General features: G+C 38.7%; 1 protein-coding gene across 4 annotated transcripts in view; it reads left to right on the plus strand.

Annotated features, from left to right (window-relative positions):
- Window positions 1-13,371, plus strand: part of CPQ (carboxypeptidase Q) — a 462,588-nt gene that overhangs the window by 384,818 nt on the left and 64,399 nt on the right. For all 4 annotated transcript variants that reach the window (XM_008523652.2, XM_070631792.1, XM_070631793.1 and 1 more), the window contains one exon: window positions 4,616-4,817. In XM_008523652.2, the coding sequence (XP_008521874.1) occupies window positions 4,616-4,817 (202 nt within the window). The remainder of the gene's footprint in view (window positions 1-4,615; window positions 4,818-13,371) is intronic.

Below are 13,371 nucleotides of genomic sequence, written 5' to 3' on the forward strand. Positions count from 1 at the left end.
AGCCTACCACCTGACCAAACAGTTCACCACTATCATGTGTAAGATATTAACATTTCCTGGGGCAGAAAGGTGGTACTGAGATTGATTGCCCTGTGTCAGGATGGGGTTTACTTCTTTGAAGATTGAATTGAGGAGGTTACGTGATTAATTCCAATAATTAGGAGTCTCTTTTGTTCTTCATTTGATTTTGGTATTGAAATGTTACTTTCGGTTAAAACCAAGGATATGTCACATAGGTTATGAGAAAATAAAAGCTTTAAAAGAAAGAAGCAGCCAAATTTGGGGGTAGAGGAGATGTTGTTGGACTTGGGTCTATATTTCTGAAGAACTATTGCCTGGAATTTTATAAAAGCAAAGAATGCAAACATCATCCTTGTGTTTATATTAAGAGGTAAGCATTTTAAAACAGGCAATATGTATTTTAAACACTTTTGTTTCTTTTTAATCTTGTGTTGCACCCAAAGAATGCTAATGGTTACCAAATTGTTCTTTGGCAGAGTAAGCTGACCCTTAAAAGAGAAAAAAAAGAAAAGAAGTGTCATGGAATGTGTTTCTAGCACAAGACAAAGTTATGAATCCTCAACCATATGCAGATATTAACTAATCCAGTGATCCCAACCTAGGAAGTGACCTGGGAGCTTTTTTCTACATTGCAATTGTGTACATTACATGGCAATGAACAACAGTTTCCATGGATCCTAAAAAGGAGATATTTCTCTTCATTAAGAGAGCAAAGTTGGGGGGGGGGGGGCGGTTATAGATAATAGCTGAGCTTATCTTTGAGCTGCCCGGCCTCCTCATCTATGTGTCTCAGCTTGTCTCAATTGGTGCTGGTTATCTCAGCAATAAAGCATTCAGTCTCTAGAAGTAGTTTTCTTTCCACACCCTGTAAACAGGAGGATGGATATCTGTTATGTGTGCTAAAAGGGTTGAGTAAAACGAGCATGGCTCTTCTTCCCTGTCACTAGCTCCAATCAGCTTTTCAAATCTACACTGAGTGCATCCCCAGTGACTCATGGCCTAGTAAGGAACGTGGATGTTTGTGATGACACATTCCTGAGAAGCAGCAGATCTAACAGCCCAGTGACCCGGCTTATTCCTTCCCGTTTCTTTGTGCAGAGATGTTTTGCTGTCCCAGCTCCTTCACCATGTGCTAACAATTAGACAATGACTCCATAAATGAAGAGAAAAAGCAGTGTTATGGATGGTGGGTGGTTTGTTTTCTTAGTTCTTTATTGAAAACATATGGAGATGTTTATATATAAATAGAAAACAGTAGAATGCTGCCATCATGTTAGCAGCAGCTCATACAATTCTACATGAATAGAAATCAAACATGTCTCTACCTACACCAGAATGCTGGTTTACTCACATCTGCACATCCTGTCTAATTCAGCTCGAAAAGCTGTTTTATTATTTTAGGCTTGTTATTCATAGATGGAAGGAAATTGTGGAGCAAGAGGTTTTTTGGTTTTGTTTTCTTATTCCTCTTGTGGCTTAATCTTATTATTTTATTAGCAGGGATGATAAATTCTGTCCAAGTAGACTTTATCATGATCACAAGAAAAATTTTAAAACTGTATACATTTGTTTCACTACAGTCTCTGTATCTTTGAACTAAAAGTGAGGACTGTAGCCTGACAGTTGGAAGTAAGCTTTAGCAAACAGGGCAGTGGAGGGTTGAAAGCACAGGCTCGGGGAGGCAGATCTCTGTGTTTGAATTCTGGCTATACCACTTACTAGCTAGGTAACCTAGGGAAAGTTAGTTAACTTGACTAAACCTCAGTTGCTTCATCTGTGAAATAAGAAATATAATAGCACTTATCTCATAGAATGATTGTAAGCATTACATGGGATAAGCTGTGAAGCATTTCACACAGTGTCTGGCAGGTAGGAAGCACCACAAAAATGCTACCTATCATCATTATAAGCAGATAATAGAGTGGTTTATACGGAGACCTTCCTTGAAAATCTGAGGCACTGATGCTGAGTGGTAAGACCAGTAACAATTGTTTATCAAGTGCTAATTATGTGCTGGGCTTTACAATGCACTCTTTCTTACAACTCCATGAACTGGGTATCCTTATTATCCCATTTCACAGAGAAAGAAACTGAGAGATTACACAGATTACTCAAAGTCATACAGCCAGTGATTGGCTAATCTGAGGAGCAAACCCAGTCTGAATAATTCCAAAACCCATACTCTATTTCTCTGCTAAACTGGCTGCCACATATATAACATACGGCACCTTTGAAAGCTCCTATACGTGTATTATTCTCTATGTTCCTGTCAACATCCTGTGACATTGCACAGTGGCATTCTCAAACTGTAGAGTCCCATGTCCCTAGGACATCTGTTCATTTGCAGTTGAAGAAGGCCATGAAGCCCCTAATGCACACTTTTTAAAGGAGCCCTGGCAAGTTCAACTCATGCAACCAATCTTACTTCGGTCTACAAAGGTCTGTTCTTTGAAGGTATTCAAAGGTGCATATTCGCAGGCTCATGTTTCAAGCTTTAGAAAAGAGCATTTGTCCTAACCTACAGATGGAGAAGCCAAAGGCCATGGAGATGTGACTTGGGGACAGAGAGAGAGGCCAGTCACCCCTCTCAGCAGCCCAGCATGTCAGTTGCTGAGTCAGGAGTAGAATAGAGTGGGTGCAGGGCTATGTCCACCTCACCAGGCTGCTCATTAGGGTTGGGTCTGACAGCCAAACTGCTACCTAGCTCTACTTTTAACCTAAATAGTACACAAGTAGGGGCACTTTGCCTAATTTTCTTGTTGGAAAGATGGGATCTGCCTAATATGGTAACCTTTACTTGTAAGGTCACCCAATTCTGTTTTCATTTGCAGATATATTGTGATATTTCTTTTCTCCTTTCTACAGGGAGGGACAGAGTTAGGGGTAGGAGGTAGCAGGGCATTCAAGGGGAGAGGGTTAGGACTGCAAAATTACATGTCAACCTGCTGACCTAGCATCAATGCGCTAAACAAGCCCTGAATGTAAGACATTAATGCAAATATTTGCATATTATTATTCTTTACTCTAATGATCCTTCAGTAGCCACAGCTGAAAGCCTAGGTGAGACTTTTTATTATAAAAGCCTTGGGTCTTTCTCTGAAAATCACCATGAAGACAGAAATTCCTTAGATGTGAGGGTAGAAATATGAGCAGACTTATGCTTTGTTAACCTTCTCATCATTAACAACAAAATTTTAGTATCCCAGGGCCACCTTGTTCAGTCCTATAAATGCTGGCAACATCCTCCTTTAGAACCTGCCACTGCTCTTGCCCTTGTAACAACAGGACACTTTCAAGGCAATAGTTAACAAATCATTGTAAAAAGGAATCTGTTGTAGGAAAAAAAAAATGCTCATGCAACCCTCAAATTGTTATGTAAGTGAAAAATCATTCTAATTCAGAACAAGTGTTACTTATCATACCATCCCATGCTAGTGATGGCCAATGTGGAGTTCTGGAAAGCATAGGATTTCAGAGTGAGCTCTACCATTTACCTACTGTGTGACTTCAAGCAAATCACTTGATCTCTCTGATCCTCAGTTGCTTTTCTATAAAACAGCATCAAACAAAAAGCTGTCTTTACTTTATGGGTTATAGAAGATGATCAAAAGAGATTGCAAATGTGAAAGCTCTCTGGAAGGACTGTACAAATGTTATTGTTGAGTTTTACTAGGTGAATAATCAGGAATGAATAGCAGTGCCATCCAAGGATAGCTTGGGAATAACTCAACCAATGTAGTAGTTGGTCAGTCTTGAAGAAGAGGCTGGCTCCTGGGAAACAGATGGCCTGGCCCGTTTGAAGTGTCTTAAACTTGCAAGTCTTAGGGCTATGTGGCAATTTAGTTGTGCAACCTAGTGAGAGCCGCTTATATTCTAAGCTCTTGCAGTGACAATATTGGCTACAGGAAATCACTGTGTGCTTTCTCATCAGACTTTATTTGGAAAGAGTTTACAAACTAGTGGCCTGGCAGAGCTGCCGGGGTTTAGAGTGCTATGGTTGTACACCAGAGAGAGCAGCCTTTCATGTTTTGTTCTATTACCTCCCTCCCTGGGGATTCAACAGACAGAACAACAGCAAAATCAGAAACCCAAGACAAACGTGCCAGTTTGATGGCTTTAAGCCTCAGCCGAGTTCACAATTGAAATAAGTTAGAATATCTATTAAAAGAAAAGAGGTGCAGAGAAATAGGTCCTCAGGGCGTACCTTCTTTTCTCTGAACATGGCTGACACTATCTGGAGATCTGGAAGAATTGTATCCTGGTACACAGTAGGTGCTTAAGAAAATTGGTTGAAAGAATATTATTGTTTGAAGAAATAATTGAGTAAATTTAATATGGGGCTTTATATTTCTTTTCATCATATTTTTTTAATCCTTCCAAGTCAACTCGAGTTTGGCAAATCCCATGATGAGTAATTGTGCATCCCAGAACAGTTAGGTAATATGCAGACCAGACCCTAAGTCAAGCAAAGCAACATGTGTTTTGGCAATAACTGGTGAGAAAATAAAATATTTGATTGTTGTTGTTTGATAGTTCCCAAGGAGAAAGCAAAGAAGCAACAGATATGAACCAAACAATTTTCTCTTTTGTTTAGGCAAATAGTTCCAACTACAGCCTGGTGATGGAGTCTGACTCAGGAACCTTCTTACCCTCTGGGCTGCAATTCACTGGCAGTGATAAGGCCAGGGCCATCATGGAGGAAGTCATGAGCCTGCTGAAGCCCATCAATATCACACAGGTCTTTAGGGCTGGAGAAGGGACAGACATTAACTTCTGGATTCAAGCTGGAGTGCCTGGTAAGACCAAAAGATGAAAATGTGTTCCTTATATACTCTACCAATTTAGAATAAAATTTCTATTTTAACATGCCACAATGGACACGGGTAGGCCAGTTAATGCATGGAAACCCTAGGCTCTTGTCCACAAGGTATAATCTGATGATTTCCAAAGTTGGGATAATAATACTCATTTGTATTTGTTTACCTGTCTACCTTCTTCTAAATTATAAGTTCCTCACTTTTAGAGATTCTGATGTATTGATTCTGGGGTTGGGTCTAGAAATCTGGTTTTTCTTTAAACAAGTGTCTTTGGTGATTGTAGCACAAGTGATCTCAAGACCAAAATTTGAGAAATAGGGTAGAAGGTAATTATTGCTACTAATATCCTTCTAAGCTCTAGAGCAGTGCTAGGAAATGTTCTCTGACTCAAATAATTCCCTACCCAAATACCATGGTAACTGAAATTTTACCATTAGAAATTTATTCTTCGAGGGTAGGTACTTCCTGCTAATTATTTTCTTCCTAAAGCAAAGACTTCTGTAAGAGGTTGGAGATAAACTAATTTACCCTTATCAGTGATTTATCAGGTTGACTTTTTTTTTTTGGTGAGGAAGAGTGTCCCTGAACTAACATCTGTTGCCGATCCTTCTCTTTTTGCTTGAGGACATTTGTTGCTGAGCTAACATCTGTGCCAATCTTCTGTTGTTTTTATGTGTGATGCTGCCACAGCATGGCTTGATGAGCGGTGCTAGGTCTGAACCAGGGATCCAAAGCTGCAAACCCTGGGCCACTGAAGCAGAGGATGCAAGCTTAACCACTACACCACTGAGCTGGCCCCTATCAGGTTGATATTTTTAAGACAAGTCCTGGGCAGGGATGAAATTATATAATAGGAGTAGGCCTGGGAGGTTATAGGACTAGAAAGTGCAATAGTCTTATGGAAGACAAATTTATACTGCTTGACAAATTTGCTCCAGACTGGCCATGGGAAAGGGTAGTTGATGATATTAAGCATCTATGACCTGAGAGTGTTCCCTCAACACCATTATTATCCATAATCAAAAACATTGTTAAAGGATCCATTTGCAAATTGTTCCATATTTGTATTATGCAAAAAGGAAGTCCAACTTTTGAATAGTTTTAACATTACTGTTTCCAGAACCATTTCTGTGGCAATAAAACATTTCACAAGTTAAAAAAAAAGTGTATTTCTAGATCCACCCTACTCCAGCTATTTTTTTTTCAGCCTGCAAAGTAGATTTCAACAACAGCATACTACAGGGATTTAGGATTTTTAAAAAGCTTATTCTTGAGATATTTTAGATTTTTTAAAGCATATTTTAGATTGTAATATTTATGATAGTCTTTCCTAACTAAAAATAGAAGAAGCTTTCCTTTATTCTAATACAAGGGCCCAAATGCTCTCCAATGGTTTGTGTACATTTTAACCATATTTGAAATATCTTAAAACAACATTTCCATTTATAGTGCTGTGCATCATCTAGCAGATCCAAGTTCTCTACGTCTGTGTGATTCGTGATGATGATCAAGGTCGAGGGGAAGAGAGTTTTCCCTGTAGGTTGTATAAAATGATTTGTTTGAATTTTAGATTTTTCCTGAGCTTTAAATTTTTCAGTAGGAATCTTCTTAAAATTTGAGAAAAGCTAAATAAGTTTGCTGAGTGGTCAATGTAAGGAAAAGACTGACAGACTGTGGGTGAATTAGAGTGGAGACTGGGGATGGTTAAAGGGCAGGTGAGGAGCCGAAGCCAAAGGCAGAAGTGGAACAAAAAAGCATGTACTCCCTCCTTCCAGGCATTTCTTGCTTTTGTTGCACTGGGTACTAGCTTTATTCTTTCCGTGGAGATATTCCATAAAAATGGTTCTGTTTGGAATTAACAAGTTGGTTTTATTGTCTTCACAAAGGTGAGGATGCCTTTCCCTCTTGCCATGGTAGAGTGGGGAATTTGACCCTATTATGGCTGGTTAGAATTAATATAAGTTACAATTTAGTGAGCTCCTGTTATTTATCAGACACTGAGTTTTTTCACACTATCTTTTTTTATGCCGTACAACCATCCTAAAAGGTAGGTACAATTATCGCTATTTTGCAGATGAAGAAACAGACTCAGAGGGACTCGATGACTTGTCCAAGGCTCTCCTGCTCTTAAGTACAGAGGTCACCCTGAGAACAGGCCACTTTGGTTTCAAGGCTGGTGGCCCTTTTCCCACAATATGCAACAACACAGGGGAGTCGGGAATGCTGAGATGGACTTCCAGATCTATGGCAGTGTCTGAAATGTTTATCTTACTCAGCTCTTGCTTATGCAAAGGATTTCAGTTCATTCCTGCTCCGGAATAATTTGCCCCAGGGGAAAGGAGTTTGTTATTGTCAATAACTACTTACTTCTTCTCACATTCTTTGTTCCACTCCCCTCTACCTCTGTAGATCAGTCGGTAGTTCATTTAGACTGCAACTGATGTTTCCTGGAATTCTTTTTTATTTCCTTTAGAGTATTGCAAGATGGAAACAAATTATTGCTGTTTTTTCCTATTATTATTGAGCTATCTTTTGATATTTCAAGTTTGGGCTATTCCTGGAACAAATAATGGAACTGCTCATGTTATAACTCTCATTACCTATTGAAAATCTCAGGAACTTTATCTCAAAAAGAAAATAAAAATATAACAGTTGTTTACCTTGTATTCTTGAAGATATGGCAAATTATGAGTTAAACCTAAAGAAAGGATTCAAAATAATAATTAAGCTTTGATTTAAATAACTGCTCATCTAACTTTTGAAAAATTAATGAGAAATAATATTTCCAAACTCCAGCCTTCCTTTCTTCTTTCTCTTTTTCTTTCCTTTCTTCCATTGATTCAATAAATATTTACTGAGTCCCTACCATGTCCATGGCCTATCAAATCGCTATAGTCTGATGACTAGGCCTCAATGTTTTTAATGTTACATGTATACTCAATATTGAAATACTAATTTAGAGCACAGATAGAATTAAAATTCAACATGATTTTCATTAGTTATAGAAGCCAAATAGATAAATTTATGAAAGGATCCTTTTTGGAGACCAGAGATGATGTCCTTCATCCATCTAGATGATGTCCATAACAGACAGGATAACTATCAACATAAATAAGGCTTTGGGGAGAAAAAAAGTTAAAAAACATAAGTATCTTAGATGTATTTTCCACATAAACTCTCTATTTCAGATGTCTGTATACTCCAGGCTCCTCCCATTTCTATTCCTTCCATACTCCTTATTCTTCCCCTACAAATTTTACATGCTCTTTAAGGCTCATTCTATTTTCATCGGTGTCCATGAATCCTCCTTAACAGCCCCTGGTGCTCTATTGCTTTTCCAAATTTCTAAAATACTTTTGTAGCCTGCAAGCTGGCACTTGAATTACACTAACATTGTTCTTGGGTTGCTAGGAGTTTATGTGCGCCCTACCTCCTATACCCAGTGATCAGTTCTTTGAGGTTAAGGTCGATCATTTCTGCTTCTTTGCCTCCTCTGTATCTCTGAGTTTAATTCTGGGAAACATTTAAATTTTTGTAAATCTGACAGAGAAGAAACAAAAACATAGAAGTAATTATTTTCTCAACAAGCTTTAGGTCCCTCAGCTTAAGAGTATGGAACAAATAAAGGACGCTGAGGAAAGAGACATAGAGATAGAAAAAATATTGGAAGGCTGATATAAATTAGAGAGACTAGAGTGACTAGGATTGTTTCTCTTAAAAGAGTAAAGACTGACAGAAGTATTTCCTAGTACTTGAATGATTCTCATACAGAAATGGTAAGCAGTTGTCCCCTGACTCTTTCAGAGCGTGACATGCGGTCGTCTAAGAGGGATTCAGGTTAGTCTCCATTCACTCCAGATAGCAGGGAGGTTTCACCTGATTCTCCCTTTGTGAGTTGCAGGGTAGAATTCAGAATATTCATTCTAAATATGTGAGTAATGAGATATAATCCATGGTTCTCCAATATCCTTACATGCATCCTTCTTGAACATCTTCTTTCTTTACAAACTCTTCCATAAAATAAACGTTGATGAAAAAAATTAGATACACTCTTAATATGACCTGAAGGTGTGAGCCCACCCTTATTCCATATCTACCAATAAGAGTTTCCTTCTCTGTTTCAGAATCTGAGAGTCAACCTTTTTATGATATTGTTGGCATGTGGTAGACAGAGAGCTGGAAAGAATTAGTGTTCTGGTTTCACAGATTCTAACTGCATGTGCTATCTTAGGCAAATGATGTAATTTTTCTCAACCTCACTCATTTATTATTAAGCATTCTTATTAATCATATACTATATAGCATGGGGAATCAGTAGTAAAGAAGATAGACACAATTCGTACTCTCACAGACTATAGTACAGTCTAGTGAGTGAGATTTGGTTATCTCATATGCAAAATGGGTATGGTAATCACCAAGCCCCCACATGTGTTCCTCCTCTTCTTCTGTCTCCTATCTCATTGATTGGCCCCACCATGCAGAAACCACTCAGTCATCCAGGACGTACAACCAAGTGGTCTCCAAGTCCTGTTTACTCCAAATCACTTCAATTTCTTAAACTCAGTCACTCCCCTCCGACCCCACAGACCTTGTCTCAACAGTAGTCACTGATTTTCCTATGGTAGCCTCCTACTAACAACCCAACCTGCCTTCTTAGTCCCTTTCATCTAATTGGCTCACTGCTTCCGAAATGAACTTTCTAAATTGAAAATCAATCTATCAATTGGGATGATTTTGGCTGCAAAATAAAACAGAAGACTCAACTTAGAATGACAATAAGGGGATTTTTTAATCCACTTAAAAGAACTCTGGAGCGGGTGGTTACAGAATGCTTAATTTAGTCATCAACCACACCAAAGACCTTGTTCTTTATGTTTTGCCACTTTACCATCCACAGCATGTTGACTTTTGTCTTCAGGCTTGTCCCCTCATGGTCCCAATTGTCTGCAGTTGTTCCAAGCAACAAATTCTTACAAATTGTGCAATAGTGGAAGAGAGAATGTCCGTAATGGAAAACCCTTTTTAACACTGAGAACATCTCATCCAGATGCACCAAAGCAGATTTTTCCTAAATCTTATTGGCCAAAATTGTAACGTGTCCATGGCTAAATCAGGCAGTGGCAGTGGAGTGGAATTACCAAGACTGGCTGATATTGATCAAATTTTACTTCCTGGGCCTGGAGTGGGTCCCAGTCTCCACTGAAAAATATAGCCTCCTGAAAGATGAGAAAAATTGAGATTCTTTAGGAAGAATATGAGGATTTCATTGGTAAGCAACTAAGAGTAATTGCAATACCTGATCATTTCTCCTCCTTGCTTAAAATCCTTCAATGTCTGCCCATTGTCTTCAGAGTATCATCTCTTTACTTAGCATGGAATTCAAGGCTTTTCTTGTTCCACCCTCTGGCTGATGTGCAGCCTCCTTTCTCATGACTCCTCCACTCCTTTCATCTGTCATTCATATATGTCTCATTCATTGAAGTTCCAAGTGCACCCTGGGCTCTCACACTTCCTTGCCATTGGACCTGCCATTCTGTCTTCTTCACCAGCTAATTCCTACTCATCCATGGTTCAGCTCCTTGTTCTTATCCTCTCACAAGCCTTCTTTGATGCCCAGTGGTGTGGGTAAGTGTACCTTTAATATGCTCCCATAACACCCTAGTCACCTCTCCTCGGGGCACTTACCCTTTTCTCACCATTGTGATTGATCGTGAATTCCTCAGAATTCCCAGAACCAGAGAAGAAGTTCCTGGCCTTTGACAAAATGTCCATGAATCAAATGCTGAATAAGTAGGGTTTGGGTTTTTAGGGAGAGTCAGATCATGTGAGAGAGGTTTATGAACTGTAATCCCCATAACCATAAGCTATAGTTACTTTAGTAATAATTTTGCTTCATTGAGCTGTCCTCTTTCCTTACGTATTGAATTGTTTTTAAAATCACATTTTAATTTATTTCATCTTTTTGTGGTAGTTCAGACTCCATATTGAAGTACCAAATATGCAGATTACTCAGAATTTCACATATTTTCCATCTTGCTTATTTCTGTCTAATACCTCATATGGCATGAAGCAGAACTAAATTAAAACTTTCCATTTCTACATTTCCAAAGGCCTTTCTTATAAAATGTTCCAAGAAAGGAGAAGATCAGGACACAAGTAGAAATGGTATTGTAAAGTGAATTGAAGGCTCCGCCTCCAGACCCGGGACTCATATGTTTTCCAGTCACCAGATGGAATAGTGCAACCCAGCAGTTCCATGTCCCCTGCTGTCCCTAATTAAAAGATGCCTCCTTTATGGTGAAAACATTCTGTGTCAGTGATGTTTGGAGAGATTGATGCTGCATGGTGAGCAGACCTGACCCATTGGGAACATGAAAAGAGCACTCTCTGGTTTGAGACGCTAGCCCTCAAACAGCCAGGCAGTTTCATTCAATCAACAGGCATGTCTTGAGTGCCTACTATAAACTGGTACTCTAGACACTGAGGACAGAACATGAAAAAGACCTACCAGGTCTCTGCTTTTGTGGAGTCTACATTGTAGTGGGGAAGGGGAAAGGTCAGTGGGAAGAACAGACTATAACAAAGAAATCAAGAATGGAGAAAATTATTAGAGAGTGATAGGGATAATACAGGAAACTACAGCAAGTGGCTGCCTCTTAGCTCTCACTCAGGTGAGTCAGAGCTCTTGCTTTAATATTCCTCGGCTGCTATGTGCCAGATAGGTATGTATAACATCCACAGCAATGCTACACCACTGAAAATTGCTCATCAGGATGGCTAATAAACTTCCTCTGCTCTTGCCCTTTGCAGCAGACCTGCTTCAACTTGACAGAAGCCATTCTATGTCTTGACCAAAGCCCTCTAGTATGACTGACTACAGCCCAGAAGGAGAAGAGGGCCTTGTTTACACTATTGGGCAGTTAGTCATGCACTACCTTATGAAGTCTCTTCTATTGTTGTCTTGAACTGCTATTTAAAACACGCACTTTCACTTTAAAGTTAGTATACCTTGTATTTTATCTCCTTAACCATAGTGAGGACCGAGAGAGTATTTTATTCATGCTTATATACTCAAAATACCTATTATTACCTGGCACATAGTAGATATTCAGTAAATATTTGCTGATTAGATATATTGATTTGAAGACGAACAGAAGAAAAGTTAAGTCACAGTGAAAAGAAGTTTTTGGTACAGCACCAAGATAAATAGCACATGTAGAAAAACTGCAGGAGCTCAAGGATGAAAGACAGGAAAGACCTGGAAGAAGTGAGCTTGAGCTGGATATTGAGGGATTATGTAGTATTGGAATGGACAGAAGGGGTAGGAAAAGGCATTCCTGGTGACAGAAATAATATGAACAAAGGCAAGTGTCCGCATTAGGGATGGTTAGGAGAATGACTTCACTGGGCAGAGGATTCATCTTGCAGAGCAGTGGGTGGTAAGAATAGTTGAGTATCTCTGGGTCAGATGAAGAAGAGGCATAAATTTCAGATGAAAAACTCTTGTAGTTGATGCAAAGTCACCAGAAGTCTTCAGCAGAAGAGGGACTTGATGAGAGGAGTGTTTTAGAAGGGAGTCTGCTGTATAGCTCATGCCAGGGTAGGAGGCTCAAAGTGAGAGGACCCAGAGTGCAAAGGGAGCTTGAGGAAGTGGCACAAGATTGGAAACAATTATTTTAGAAAATCAGAGGATAACACTAAATTATTGTTCTATTTTCTGCACTATCATGACCCAAAAAACACTATGACTTAAATTTCTCTATCTACTCTTTCCCATGCCTTCTAGAAAAGTTTTACTTCTCTAACTGCCCCTTTCAGGCTCTCAAGGTTAGTTCTTCTGGGTTCCCCTTCCTATGCACTTAACTTTCCATCGGTTTCACATAATACTTTACAAATACTCTAATTGACTCCTTATATGACACTTAATTCAACAGATAGCTATATTATATATAAATTATGGAGGATACAAAAATAAGATACGGCCCCTTTTCTCTGGGAGCTCACAATCAAGGACTGACTGTGATTTGGTTTACTTAATAATCATGAAAACAGGAAGGAAGACTTCATCATAGAAAATTAAATAAAGTTATATTGACATTTTTTCAGAAAAAAATCTAAAATTACTTGAAAACCAGTAAAGTACAAGGAAGTAGGATTTCAAAACAACTTTACTTTTTGTCAGCTCTGTGAAATTTGTCTATCCCTACTTTGAGGGTTGGAGACTGTAAAATTCAGTGTGGCCTATTTTATTATATGATATGATTTCAAAGTACGGTTTTAAAAATATTTTATTACAGAAGATTTCAAACATATACAAAAGTAGAGAGAAGAATCTAATGAACTCCCATGTACTCATCACTCAGCTTCGAGAATTTTTTATTCATGGGCAGTCTCATTTCATCCATACCCCAATCACTTTCCTACATCCAGATTATTTTGAAGCAAATGCCCAACATCATATCACTTCATCTGTAAATATTTTAATTTATATCTCTAAAAGGTAAGGACTCTTTTTTATATATGTACATAACTA

This window comes from Equus przewalskii, chromosome 8, assembly GCF_037783145.1.
Source record: "Equus przewalskii isolate Varuska chromosome 8, EquPr2, whole genome shotgun sequence".
In the NCBI taxonomy this organism is placed as follows: domain Eukaryota; kingdom Metazoa; phylum Chordata; class Mammalia; order Perissodactyla; family Equidae; genus Equus; species Equus przewalskii.